At 40.4% G+C, this 13,775-nt stretch overlaps 1 protein-coding gene across 1 annotated transcript in view; it reads right to left on the reverse strand.

Moving 5' to 3' along the window:
* Positions 1-5,579: 5,579 nt before the first annotated feature.
* EPB41L4A (erythrocyte membrane protein band 4.1 like 4A) overlaps positions 5,580-13,775 on the reverse strand; it is a gene marked incomplete at both ends in the record, with an annotated part of 130,141 nt that continues 121,945 nt past the window's right edge. Inside the window, 5 exons of the mRNA XM_082012896.1 lie at positions 5,580-5,708; positions 7,301-7,382; positions 8,255-8,365; positions 9,244-9,312; positions 9,941-9,988. Coding sequence (XP_081869022.1) covers positions 5,580-5,708; positions 7,301-7,382; positions 8,255-8,365; positions 9,244-9,312; positions 9,941-9,988 — 439 coding nt within the window. The remainder of the gene's footprint in view (positions 5,709-7,300; positions 7,383-8,254; positions 8,366-9,243; positions 9,313-9,940; positions 9,989-13,775) is intronic.

The raw sequence follows: 13,775 nt of genomic DNA on the forward strand, positions 1-13,775 counted from the left end.
GCTGGTAAACATTAGGTATGGTGTTACGCATTAGGACTGTCTTTTAGTTTTTATGAGTGGCTAACTGGACTGTACCCTTGGAAAAAAACTCAAAAGACTCCTTAATTCTCTTTTTTCCCCTTCCTCTGTTTTACATGAACACAATGTCTGACAGACTGTCAAACTCAATAGTATTAAAAAGTAGAAAGAAGGGCAGATTCCAAGGTGATCTAGGGGAGCAGGAGAACAGAGAGATGTGCACTAGGTTGATGTTGCACCAGCATTCCTTTCTGTTACTCACCTCCAGTGCTCTGCAGAAGAGGGCTCTCAGTATTAAAAGCTGCAAATCTGAACTCTTGAGACTTGTGCACAGAAAGAGAACTGGCTTGTTCCAAATTCTTTAGCCTTTTAGCACACTGCATGCAAGTTGATGGAGGCTAGCTCTGCTAAATGAAAACAGTCTGTGCCAATGGGTGACCTGTGGGGGCATTCTTGAATGCAGATCTGTTGACTCTGCCTGGCAAAGCGGCTCATTTGTAGTAAATGTAACGGTAGTATTTTATGAAGAATGTCAAGTACATTCTGATACCCTCACTGAGGAAATCACTGCATAGACTTAGCTATTTTTGAGATCTTAACATTACAGTGAGTAAGATAGAACATTTAAATTGTGACCGGCTGGGAGGGCAGTGGTTTTCTTCACTCTTAAGCGTGGTCTGGCTGAGATAGAGTTAATTTTCCCCATCACAGCCCTCATGGTGCTGTGCTTTGTGTTGATAAAACATCAGTGTTTTGGCTACTGCTGAGCAGTGCTCACACAGCATCAAGGCTGTCTCTGCAACACTTTCACAGTAGGCTGGTGGTGGGCAAGATCTTGGGAGGGGACACAGCCAGGACAACTGACCCACACTGACCAAAGGATATTTCATACCGAATGATTTCTGCTCAGCAATAAAAGCTAAGAGAAAGGAGGAGCAGGGGGGCATTCATTATTATGGTGTTTGTCTTCTGGAGCAACAACTACACATACTGAAGCCCTGCTTCCCAGGAAGTTGCTGGACATTGCCTGCTGATGGGAAATAGAGAACAAATCTTTTGTTTCCTTTGCTTCCGCACTTGGCCTTTGCATTTGCTTTATTAAACTGCCTTTACCTTGACCCACGAGGTTTTTTTCCATCTTATTTCCCCCCACCCCCATCCTGCTGAGGAGGGGAGCGATAGAGCAGCTTGGTGGGCACCTGGCATCCAGCCAAGGTCAACCTGCCACAACTCTTATCAAGGAGACAAATACAGCAGAGAAATTAAAACGGGGACATTAAGGAGAGAGCATCTGCCACACTGGCTGGCATCTGTATGTTTGGTTTGACAGCTTATGTAGTCTGGTGTTGCTTTAGATAAGACAGGAAGCCGTAGTATGGATATGTACTGGAAGTATAAAACTTAAGCTGACAACTTTCTGCTACCAGGAAAAATACTTAATCTGGAGAAGCTGTATCCTCAAGTGGATTTTAATTGGTACTACACCTGTTTTTACCAGATGGTGTTGTCAAATGAATCTCACATTTCTGAAGGCTTTACTCCTTTGTGTAATGTAAATAAGATACACAGGCAACCATGGAATGCCCTAAAAATTCAAGTTTTACTTGACTTTTAAATAACCTGGACACAAGTATTGACACAGCCATCTATCAAACTCAATTTAAAATAAAGCACACAGTTGCTTCATGAATACTTAATGTACATAGAACATAGGCATCACACTGATATGTTTGTTGTTTTCAAACATCTTTCTAGGGAGTGTTGAATTAAACAGGTTTTCCCAAAAGAAAATGTGCTATCTATTCAGTTCAATATTCCCCTGTATAAAGAAAATTGATTTGGCAATTTAAATGGTAGGGATTTTTTTTTTCTCCTCAACCAACATCTTCAATATAATGAGCTCAATTACAATACAAGTTGCAGGGCTATGGATATTGGTAAGAAATGCAGTGTAGCAAACAGCAAGTCAAGGCTAGCTCCCAATAAAAGAAACCAGCTAACAAGCAAAGGGGCCCATATGGGATATACAAAAATCTTTTTGTGGTGTGGTTAGCAAGCCCTCTTTATTGTATAAAATACGTTTTTTGCAAAGAGGTATTGTCAATGTTGTGTTGTTTATTGAGTGTGAGAGTTCCATAACTTACCTACTCTTAGCACTCACAGAAGTCTGAGAAGAGCTAAATGCGGAGGCACAAAGTTAAAGTTGTTGGCCTGAGATCAATTCAGCAGACCAGAAGCAGAATTAGGATAAGAACATCTCAAATATCAGTCCTTTGTCCATGTGAGGGCAGCTCTCTGTGGCATCCAACCCCATGGTAAACTTTGCCTGACATGGTTATACGTCTCCTGACTTATCAGGAGGTACAAGCATTTTGGACTGACTTCTGAACTGGTCTGAAAACCTAACTGCCTCTAGGCAGTGAACGCCCCAAGAAAGCTGGGGAAGGGTTGCAACAGTGGAAAAACCAAGTGTAGCTCCGAGTTTTAAGAGGCCAGCCAATTACTGGTGTTGTAGGGCTGGTTTAGGGCTACAGAGCATAGCTGTGGCACAGTGAGTGTTTTCAGTGATTGACCACTTGTAGGTATCTCTCTCACAAAAATAACAAGATCAGAAGAAACGGTGCCTTTCACAAAAACAACAAGATCAGAAGAAACGGTGCCTTTCCTCAACTGACAGAGGAAAAGAAGCTGGAAGGGAAAGGAGGCTCACATATATGTAAGAAGTTTCTTTTTCTGTACTGTTAGCTGACAGCGACATCCTTCTCCAAGTTTTGCCTTGTTGTGGCACTGACATTTAACCGTTAAGGTTACTCTTTCTTTTGCAGATACAAAACTGTATTGTAATGCCCCTAACTGAACATTAGACTTGCTAAAACCTGCTTTCTACATAGTCTCACTGGAGATAAGACCACTAACTCAAATCCAGGACTCTTTCTATAAATTTCTCATTTAAATGCAAAAAAGTTGACTTGATTATGGAACAACACTCTTGTGACTTAAGAACTGAAACCTATCACTGTTAGACTAGGTAAAAGCCTATTTTCTGATGTAGTGGGATAAGTAAAATATCACGCATTTGGCTGATGGTATGCAGCAACAACAGAAAAAAGCCCACGGGCAGATGACATACAGGAAAACATGAGGTTGGACATAAACCTTAGAAATAATTTTTTTCTTGATCGGTATTTTGAGGATCGGCAAGATACAGACACTATGTACAGGTAATTCTCAATAATAACACAAATCCTCCTAAAGTAGTAGATATGTTCTACTTGCCTGTGCCTGAGTAAGGAATGTAGAATGATGGTAATGATTTAGAAAGCAACAAACTACAAGCAAGTGCATAATGCTCCAGTGTGGGACACGTTCTTGAAAAAATGAGTGGCTTTCATTGCAGACACTGTAAGCAGTTCTTGTATGGTTTGTTGTATTTCAGTAGTCTTCCAAAAGACTCTGATGCTCTACATTAATCTGTATCACCACACGTCTTTGCCACAGTGATTTTTTTGTGTGTGTTTTGGAGGTTTTTTGCCTTTTTTTTGTTTGGTTTGTTTTTTTTAACTGGTGCTTGTGAGAATCCTACACAAAGTCATAAATAGATCCTGAAGAATCACTTTAAATTGGAGCAGTGACAATGAAACCATTTAACAGACTTATGAAACAATTTAGGCAAATACTTTGAGCCAAGCCCAACAATGTCCTAGGATGAAATCCATAGTAAATTTAGAATATGCTGAAGAACCTCCAGGAAAACAGTATTTTTACCACAGCGAGGTTCTAAGCTCTTTCCTTTTGTTCACTGAGACTGAAGAAGCAGAGCTGTCGAAAACAAGTGATCAAAGAAAAATATTTACGAAGTGAATCTGCCTGCCTTGGCACGATGCAGCATCTCCCAACCTGCAGACCAATCCAAACTGTGACAGGAATATACAAACTGTATGGCTGCCACCCTGGCTAGCAGCATCCACCTGACCACCTCAGATTGTGAAACCATGAAGAATCAAAAAAACTAAGTGGAAAATGAAACACATCGTACAAGGTTTCACTTCTCACCTTTGTTATCTAAAATGTGTATCCATAATCCCGTGCCTCTTGTAAAGCATAACTGAGATGCCTTACGCTCACTCCAGTTCTCAAACAATATTGCTTTTCTGACGGGCCTCCAGTCCCCTCGTATGTGTTGCGAGGGGTGGAAGACACAGCATCACTGCCAGTCACTGAAGGCAGCGGGGACTGAGTTTAAGTGAGGACGGATGTAAAAAAGCACATGAACTACTACAGCCATTTCCAATGTTCTTGAATAAATTCACTATTTAGTTTGGGGATTCCACTTAGCAAGAGTTACATTCACAACACAAAGATTTTACTAAGCTTCTGAGTAAATCAGTCAGCAACGCCAGAAGGCTCATCCATGTACTGACTGTAGACAAACAGGAGGCAGAGGAATGACTTCAGCTATTGGTATGAAGTGATAGGACAGGAGAAGAGCTAGGCATCACTTCATACATACTAGAAGATAACCCACTCAATGTGCAGCATCATTAAAACTTACTATTCCTACCGTGACAATAGAAAAAAATTGCAATTATCATACTTGAAATACTGCCTTTGACATTTTAACATAGTAGAAATGGCTCAGAGAAAAGTATCGGAAGGTACTAGCATCAATTATTTCATATGAAAAGAGATTAAGGCAGACTTTGCTAATCTAGTTAAAATTAAAAAAAAGGCTATTTGCTAGCTGTCTTAAATCCTACTCTACAAGTTTCATTTAACCAGTACTTAAGTGCCCTGCTAAGCAGTCTTAATACAGTGGGTCAGTACATATTCTCCAGTTTCTTTCCAGTGTGGTTTACTGTAAGGTGATAGATACACTTCTGTGGTATGGAATGTTCAGTTAGATAGTCCCTCTACATAAAAGGGCTTTCAAAATTGAGAACACTTAAAACTGCCAAAGGAAAGTAAGTGTATCACCTCTGGAACTCGCTGCTACAGGGTGTTGCAGAGTCCATTATTTTTGAGCTAAAACGGGTTGAGCCAACATTTGTATTATCAACACAAGCATCTGTGCTAGGCTAAAATAAACCTTGTAAGAGCTATCAGTCCTTATGTCTCAGGACACAAGTTGATCCCCATATAAAATTGTGAAGATAATTCTCCCCATATCACACTGTATTGCACAATTGGCCAAAAATATGACTATTTTGCTTCTCTTGAAGCATCTGGTCCTGATCATGTCAGTTAACAGTCATTTTTTGGAAACAGGCTATGTTGCAGCAATTTTTTTTGTTCATTTTTTGGAAATGTAACTGCTGGTCATTCAGTTTTACCACGACTTTTCTTTTTGGTTGTCTAATTAGGCAGCTTCTCCTCAATCAGTCATGCCACTGGCATGGTGTTGGTGATAAAAGCATTGCTTGGCCTTCCCAGCAAGCAGATTGCGCTTCTGAGTGTCCTGAAGAAATTGCTACCGTGTCGACTTCAGTTCCTTCCTTTGCACACACACACAAATTCTCAGTTTCCGAAGAATAAAATCCATTCACCATCTTCAGTTACGGCAGTCAAGTCTCCACCTTGAAGCGTGACGCCTGTACAGTTTTTATGATCTTAGTGGTGGATTTTCCATCAACGTTGTTAGTGGATAGCTGAGATGTTTCTTCTATTAGGCTGTCTTTAGATCCATTCTGTCTCTGAAGGGAACAAATTAAAACATGTTGTCGAAATGTTTTAATTTAGCAGATTTTAAATACTGTGTTTTGGTAACAGCTGCTATGACAGCCTTAGGCTACAGCAATTTTTGTATATATTTTTATATATATATATAATGTATATATACACACACACACAAACACACACACCAGGAATATTAAAGTCTCTACATGTATTTGATCAAACAGAACTTCTTCCCCCTCTTGTCTCCTCTCTCCCCTGCCAGCTGCTGCCCCTCTGTGCTATTTGGGTTCATATTCCCTATTCAGGAAATGCCACTAATTATTTGATATTTAGCAAAACACTGCAAGCAAGCGCTCACAAGGAATTAATGGCCACTGTTGTGAGGGGGTCTGGCGCAGAGGGACAACAGAGGTGTTTGTGGACAGTGAACATTGTAATATTAATTCCTTCCCGGGCATGAATTGAAGCCACATTTTATTAGGTAAAAATGGAAACAAGACAATGTGAATTTTGAACAGGACTCAATCACACAAGTTACCTATTTCTACAAAGCAGGTAAATACGTTTAGCCTTAAGTATACCAACTTGCCCTTCACTGCTGGAGCAAGTCCTTACAGAAACATCAAGGACAGCTCATCTTTTTCAATTTCCATCATATGCAAGAATACAAATATCCTTGAACTTAATTCCTATCAAAGAACAGGTGGTCTGTTAGCTAGCCTTAAAAGTGAAAAGTATCTGTTTACTGTTTTAAAATTGTTCAAGCTCAAGTTACTCTGACTGGTTATAAGACAAAATATAACATGTTTTGCTGGTTGTAATTCTGTGCCGTTTCTGGACTACATACAGTATCAGCATGCAGTTTTGGTATGCCAAAACATGCCAGATTAACAGACATGGGGACTGGTGTGGGAAGTTAGGGAGAAATGTGTCTGGAATTCTGTCTTCCATGTTTTGGTTTTCCTTTTGTGTGCTTGTACAACAGACCTGCAAGTGCTTTTTAAATATCACTTGCTTGTCACATTTTGAGCTTAATAAAACTATCAAAGCTGAGAGATATAGTACCATAATTTAAGATGAAAGCCAGTGATTACATTTAAAAAGACAAGTTCTATCATTTTTAGATTTGAATAATGTAAAAAACTATTCAGCATGTGGAGAAAAAAAAAAAGAAAAAAAGGCAATGTTTCAAGCCCCAAGCAACAAAACTCTTTAAAAAAGCTCTAAGATGAGGCAAATAAATGATAGTAGGTTGTGATTACAACTGCATCCTAAGCACACTTGCATATTCTAAGAAACTGTGAAAGTTGATTCTTCTCCTGTGGAGAACAGAGTATCATCTTAAGGAAGCATCAAACACAAACTGGGAAAGAGTTCTCCACTAGCAGCAGCAGGTGTTCGCAGGGGCATGTCCTACAAAACTACATATATTTGGAAATATAAACAAAGTAGTCAGGCTGCAAAATGTAAAATTTCAAGTCACACTGCTGCTGCAAAAATCTCAGCCAGCCTTAATCTTAACTGGAAAACAAAGATCTAGTTTAAATAAAGCAGTAGTTTCCCTATTCCCTCCAAAAATGAAAATTGCAAAGGAGGCACAATTGCTTACCTGTTGAATCAATTGGACGCTGGGACCTCTAGCATCTGAAGATCGTGTAACAGGCAGTGGAGGCACCAGATCAGTTTTCGCACTGGAATTACGATATTACAGAATGGAAATTGCTATAATGAAGTAATCTATAACTGTGCACAGGAAGAATAATGAAACTGACCCAGAGAGCTACATAGATCTGAAAGGCAAAATCCAAAAGGCTTATCACCTGTCCTCAGACATCCAAAAGCTATCGTGCTGATCCTCAGTAGTCAGTGGGCACCTTTGGGGCATAGGTCACCCCGTCCCTTCTCAAGGGACCCGTCTCCTCGTGGTCTATAGCAGCAACCCAACTTCATGCAACATGAGTCTCACCTGAAATTGTGGGTGTGCCACACCTTCTTCAGGGTGCCATCCAGCTAACACTAGCGTCCCAAGTGGATGATATCATCAGGGGACTGCTTTTATATTTAAGGGCTTAATAAAACTGAGAACAGGGCTGTCGTAAGCACATTCGTAAGTACATCCTTTACAAATCAGTCTTCTAGGAAAGACTGATACACCCATTGCTGAAGAGGGTTGGACTACAGTTCCCATGAAACAAACGACACAGAGTTAATACAGATGACATCTTAACTCTGTTAAGGATGAAGGGTATCTGGAAAGCAATTCATGACTTCTCATACCTTAGCCAACTTCATGACCTGCCACTGAAGAGCAATACAGGTTTATTTTGGCTTTTTCAGTATTTCACCCTTCTGAGTAGATCAAGCAAGCCTCTGTGGCCCAAAATAGACCAGAAATGTTTTTGTACTTGAGTCATTTAGTTCCGAAGACCTACTATTCAGAGCGTTGCCTAAATCCTACACCAGCAACCAACCACGTTTATGCCAATTCTAATGTAACCATGATCTTTGAACAACTTCTGGGCTGCACTAAACCAGTCCATTGCTCATCACCACATTCACGTACTTCACTTCAGACAGGACAGATCTTTCACCGTCAGAGCACTGGGACCGCCGATACTGACGGTAGCTTCGAGGGGAATGTGAATGCCTAATGCGGATCGGGTCGCCTTGAGTCCTAAGAGAGATGCAGAATTCACAATGGTAAGTTACCAAACCAGGTCTTCAGCACAAAAACATAAACTCAGCTGCAGACTGAGACACCCTCCCAATTTCTTAATAAAGTGGCTTCTTGCACTGGCTGAATTTAAAAGGCTGATGCTTTTCTTCAGAAGTCTGTACTTGAAATTCGATGCTTCAAAAGTGGAAAGGTGACAAACGGGCATGCCCACATTTGAGAATGAAACTATTTAATAAAGAATGCGTTAATATATACAGCTTTAATATCAGCCTTTTCTGTTCAGCAGTGTTGTGGAAGCACATTATAATGCAAACCGGGATCCCATTTCTGCCACATGCAGCTGCCTGCGCTGACACATGGCATCCCAAATTGGCAATCATCACAGTGAAATAATGTCCATTCTTCAGGAAATAGTTAATGCCCTAGCAGCTGCCCATGACAAGCAAGGAAAGGGGTTGAACAGGTCAAACAGCGCCTTAGATGATTGGAATAAAAATTTAAAAGGAAGCAGACATTTAGGAAATAAATGGATTTGCTTGTTTGCATTCTGTTGTCGCTGATTCTGTAGTGTGTAACATAAAACAGATGGATGGCATAGGGAGACGCACAGAACATACAGACATCCGGCAGATTCAAGAGTATGTGGGGGGGAGAGAGAGATGAAGATGATTTTTTTTGCATTTTGGAAAGAGAAAATACTAGATTTTAAAATTATTAAGTATCCTCACCCAACCAATCCTAGATGAGCATTTGGAATAGATAAAAGCCTGGAGATTATGTGTAAACCCACTCCCATTTCAGTATAACAGAGTCCACAGTAAAATAAGAAAAGTGGGCTTTTATATTCACAAAGAAAAATCCTGACATAAACTCACTCTATTTTAGTATATGGAATTTCTTTCAGTTGCTCCTCAGACAGGCCAGATGGATCCACAAGCTCCTTCCTGGAAAGGATTAGGCAGAGTAAAAGATGTAACAGTAGCTACCAACTGCAAAACCGTTCTTATTTTTATTGTATTAGGCTGAAAAGATTTACTGAAACAAGCTGTTGTCAGCCCTGAAGCTATCTTGACATCAAAATAAGGAACCTATTAAGAAATGTGTCTAGCTTTACCTCGATTGCTTCACCTGCGTGTCACATCCTGTTCCACCTTTCTCTCACCTCCCTGCAAATCTGATCTTGTTGCTTCACAATATATATGAACGTTGTGTATACTGAACATCAAATAATGCTTTGGAATAGCTATCTTCCTAACTGGTAGCTCTACAGCATGTGGGGCCTCACCCTAAAAGCATCAGTATTACAAACAAGGACATTTTGGAAGCCCCAGAGGAATAAATCTCTGTAATGCTGTATTCTTCTTTAATAATTCATCTACATACAATGGGCATTTGTATTCAGTACGTTCAGCGATCTGCAGTATCTTCTACACATAACAGGTCATTAATACCCGCATAATTTACTGTGGCACATAACTAAATCAGAACGTAATGCCTTACAGCAGGGGGTGTGAGTAAGTACATTAGAGGCAAACCAAGCAGTCACTCAGACCCTACAAGCACCGTACTCACTGAATATGTTTCCACAGTTCTTCTTTAGCTTGTACATCTGGGCTTCTCCTACAAATACCAACAAAGACAACAAAGGCAGAACTTTTAACGGCACAGACCCTGCACAGAAATCATGGTAAATGTAATCCACCAGTGACTGCAATTTTAAGGTTTGTTTTCTCAGAAAATGCATTAAACTTCATCACTTTATTTCAATTGAAAAGTCATTTCTTGAATGACAGGCTCTCAATCACAATTCCTTTTCCACTAGCCAAGAGTATGCATAAAATATAAACAGCAGCAGAATTTCCCAAGCCAAATTGGTGCCCGGCTACTGCCACCCCTTGTCAATGGGACAATGTGTTTTGGAATAACATCTTTGTACAAGGCCCTCAGAAGTGCCCTGTGGCCCACAGAGACCTCCGTCGGCAAGAGGAGGGACAGGCCATGCCAGGCTGACACACCAGTAGACTCTGCCTGTTCCCAGTAAGGACCAGTAAAGAGGACCCATTGCTCAACTGTGGTCACAGCACAGCCCCTCACCGCCTGGTCATTTCCAAGAACGGTTTCTGCTCACTTCATTTACCTCTGTGATGTCCAGGGCAAAAAAACCAACGACGAACAAACCAAACTAGCAACCATGTACACAAATATTTCAGCAAGCATTTAATTCACAAAGAAAGTACTTGGCCAAAATTGTAAATTCCCTGTTGCAGACATAAAGCAAGATGTAAAGCAAGCCTGAATGGCATGCCTCACCTTTTCAACTGAATTACAGAAGATACAATCTCCAAACTGGATCCCCTTTATTTTTTTCTTATCCTATTTTATTGAAGGGTTAGTGCAAAATCACCGCTGCTGCTGAAGTTGCACCTAGAATTCACCAAAACCTTTGCAGCATAATAGATTAAATAAGCATTTTACACAGTGGCAAGGACTACAGTTGCATGGAGAGGTGAGATAACTCTTTTCATGGGGATTATATAAACTCAGTGTCAATAACTAGACTATTCTATACCATCTGAGATGTGAGGGACGCAACTTTTAGACAGATTCGGCATGCATAAATGCTCCCACTGACGTCACAGTCTTTCAGAGATTGAGTCTTACATCATCAGATCATACGGCTTGCTTTTTTTCCTTAAACAAAAGGGCCTACCATATTCAAAGATGCTTCTGGAGCGATATAATCCAAATTTAAATGAAGATCAAGGAGGACAGCAGAGTTCTGCGTTTTAGCATCTGTTAAATCCGCTCTCCCTTGCCCACTGACAGAGCTGCATCAGAAGTAATTCCAAACTGCTCTCTAGCACTAACAGTTTCACTGTTTTCTTATTTCACTGTTACTGTGGCTCATGTCCAGCCTTCACCCTGAGAACTACATTCAGAGACTTCTATATTGCGGTAAATGTTTTATAGTTGGTGTAAAGGCAGATTATTTAAGGATGGTAATGTTTCGGGGTTTGGGTATTTTTTTTTCAGACTTTACAGGTGCAGAAGTACTGGGAGACACTAGTTCACTGCTTCATAAATACCAGAGAGAGACAGATGGGTGAGAAACAACCTTACATTTGTGACTCCCTGGTGGGACTAATATGAACCAACGCGTAACCTTCTCGGGCTCCAAGGTGGCAATGCTTTTCCAGGCAGCGTGACACAGATGCCCCAGACGATTCCCACCTTTGATGGACTGCTCTGCTGTCTGTTCCAACTGCTCAGGTCCTCGTGACGGCAACAGCTACAGCCACAAGCAGCTTCCAGTCCAATTTTTCTCAGTGTTCAGCGCTTTTTGTGGCTTTCTGTGTTTGTGTTTACTGTAATGCATTTATTTTTCTCCAATTTTCACTTTTCCTATCTCTCCTTCGCCCTTCTTTCATTTACTTCTTCTTCTCTCCTTCTTACATCTGTCCATGCTGTTTTTAACTCCCTGATGCAGTAGCTCGGTATGCAGCGGCATTTAATAGCCTTTTCCACCCCTCAGTTTTGAATTGATTTTTTCCTACCATGCAACCCCCTGCTCACAAAATTAACAGCTGCAAACCCTGCATTCAGCCTGGGGCTGGGAAGATAGGCATCCTCTTCTGAGGCTGCATAATCAGGCAGTGGGGAATGTGAAAGCTCCCTGAAAAATGCCAGCTTCTCCAGGGAGGCTTTGTAATGCTTACAAGCCCTAGTTTGCCTGAGGAAGCAAAGCCTGAAGGTTGCTCCCAAACCCAGGATCCCCACAAAGCAGGGTATTGTGCACCTCACTGACCCATCTGAGCAGCTCATGGCTTTTACTTATTCATAGAAATACAACAGTTCAGGATGTGGCCTTACGTCTCAGGTATCACCAAACATCATGTGAAGCCTCAGCTACAGTAAGAAACATTAATTTGTGGGGCAGTGTGGAAAGAGAGCGGTTAAATAAGAAATCATCTTAATTTCTCCATCTTCTAGGAACTGCGCCTGCTGCTTTCTGTGGCCAACTCCAGGCATTTAATTCTGTGATCTCTGCCATTCTCCCTCCTTCCACCCCTGCAACTACACCTAATAAGGAAGCCACTGCAGTACAATACCAGTTTAGCACTATGGCACCCCGTGGGGAAAAAAAAAAAAGAAAAAGGAAAAGGGCTAAACACAATGATTCCTCTGAGCCAACTGCTTTTATGAATTCCCATCTTGACATTAGTTATTTTCCATGCGTTTAAGAAGTTTACCATACTGGGATAACCTCACAGCTTTTACTTAAGTTAACTCCCCACAAAAGAATATCCAGAAATAAGATACAGATAAAGTATCTTAATAAAAGCATTTTTCTTCCAAAGGCCTGTTCCTGCTTCCTTTGATGGCAAAATGAAGAAAAGTTTCCAAAAAGGAATGTCTTGTTAGGGTGAAATGTGGGTATTGCATATACTGCATAAGAAATCCATGTTTGTATAGTTCTTAACAGCCCACAACAAAGCAATCCTTCTGTTAAATCTTTTAAAGCCAGATTACAATCCGTCTTTCACTTTGTTTTAATCTTTTTACCATGAACTATTTTAGAACTCACAGTTTTGACGTATAATGTGTACTCAGATTGTCCTATTGCAGTACCCGAATCAATAGCTTCTGGACAATTTGTACACTAGTCAGATCCTCTAATGCACACGAAACCTAATGGGAATTCCCAGTAAGTGATGAGTCTCCAGGGGTTTTTTTGTTTATTTTTATTTTGTTTTCACAAGCTTGAACAACTCTAAACATTAATAAGCCCTACATTATTTTTTGTGTCTGCATCTGCACTCTTATTAATATTTCAGTTTGAGTCACGAATGGTAAATTTAAATAGCTATGGAATTTTAATGGCCATTCTTCTTAATTAAAAAAAGCCCTGTGGCTACACAGATGTTTTACACGAACTCTTGAAAATAAACCCTGTAGAACTAGAATTGGGAGCTCTCTCTATTTGCTGATACCTTTAGGAGAAAGAAAGGTCAAATTCTTGTCAAATATTTTTATTCCTGAGACCAAGGAGACACCACCCCACCACTACCAATGATTAATATTACCCGTTATCAAACAAATGAAATACACTGTGCCAGGCACAGTAACAAATATTCCATTACTTCACGCTGCCAAAGTGAACCTCTAGTTAAGCTGACTGCAGTAAGGAACTTAAGGTGAGAGACTTACCTGTACTACCAAAATGCAGGTTTTGTATCAATCGTTAAATGTGCAAATTGAAATGACCATATGGCCAGATTTAAAAACAAAAAACAACGATATCCTACACCCTAGGGCAACACTTCCCTCTGACCCACATCCAGTCACATAAGCAAACAGCTGAGCTAACCTAAATTAAATAAATGCTCTTATAAGCTACTGCAGGTTA

Source organism: Phaethon aethereus (genome assembly GCF_964289735.1).
Source record: "Phaethon aethereus genome assembly, chromosome: Z".
NCBI lineage: Eukaryota > Metazoa > Chordata > Aves > Phaethontiformes > Phaethontidae > Phaethon > Phaethon aethereus.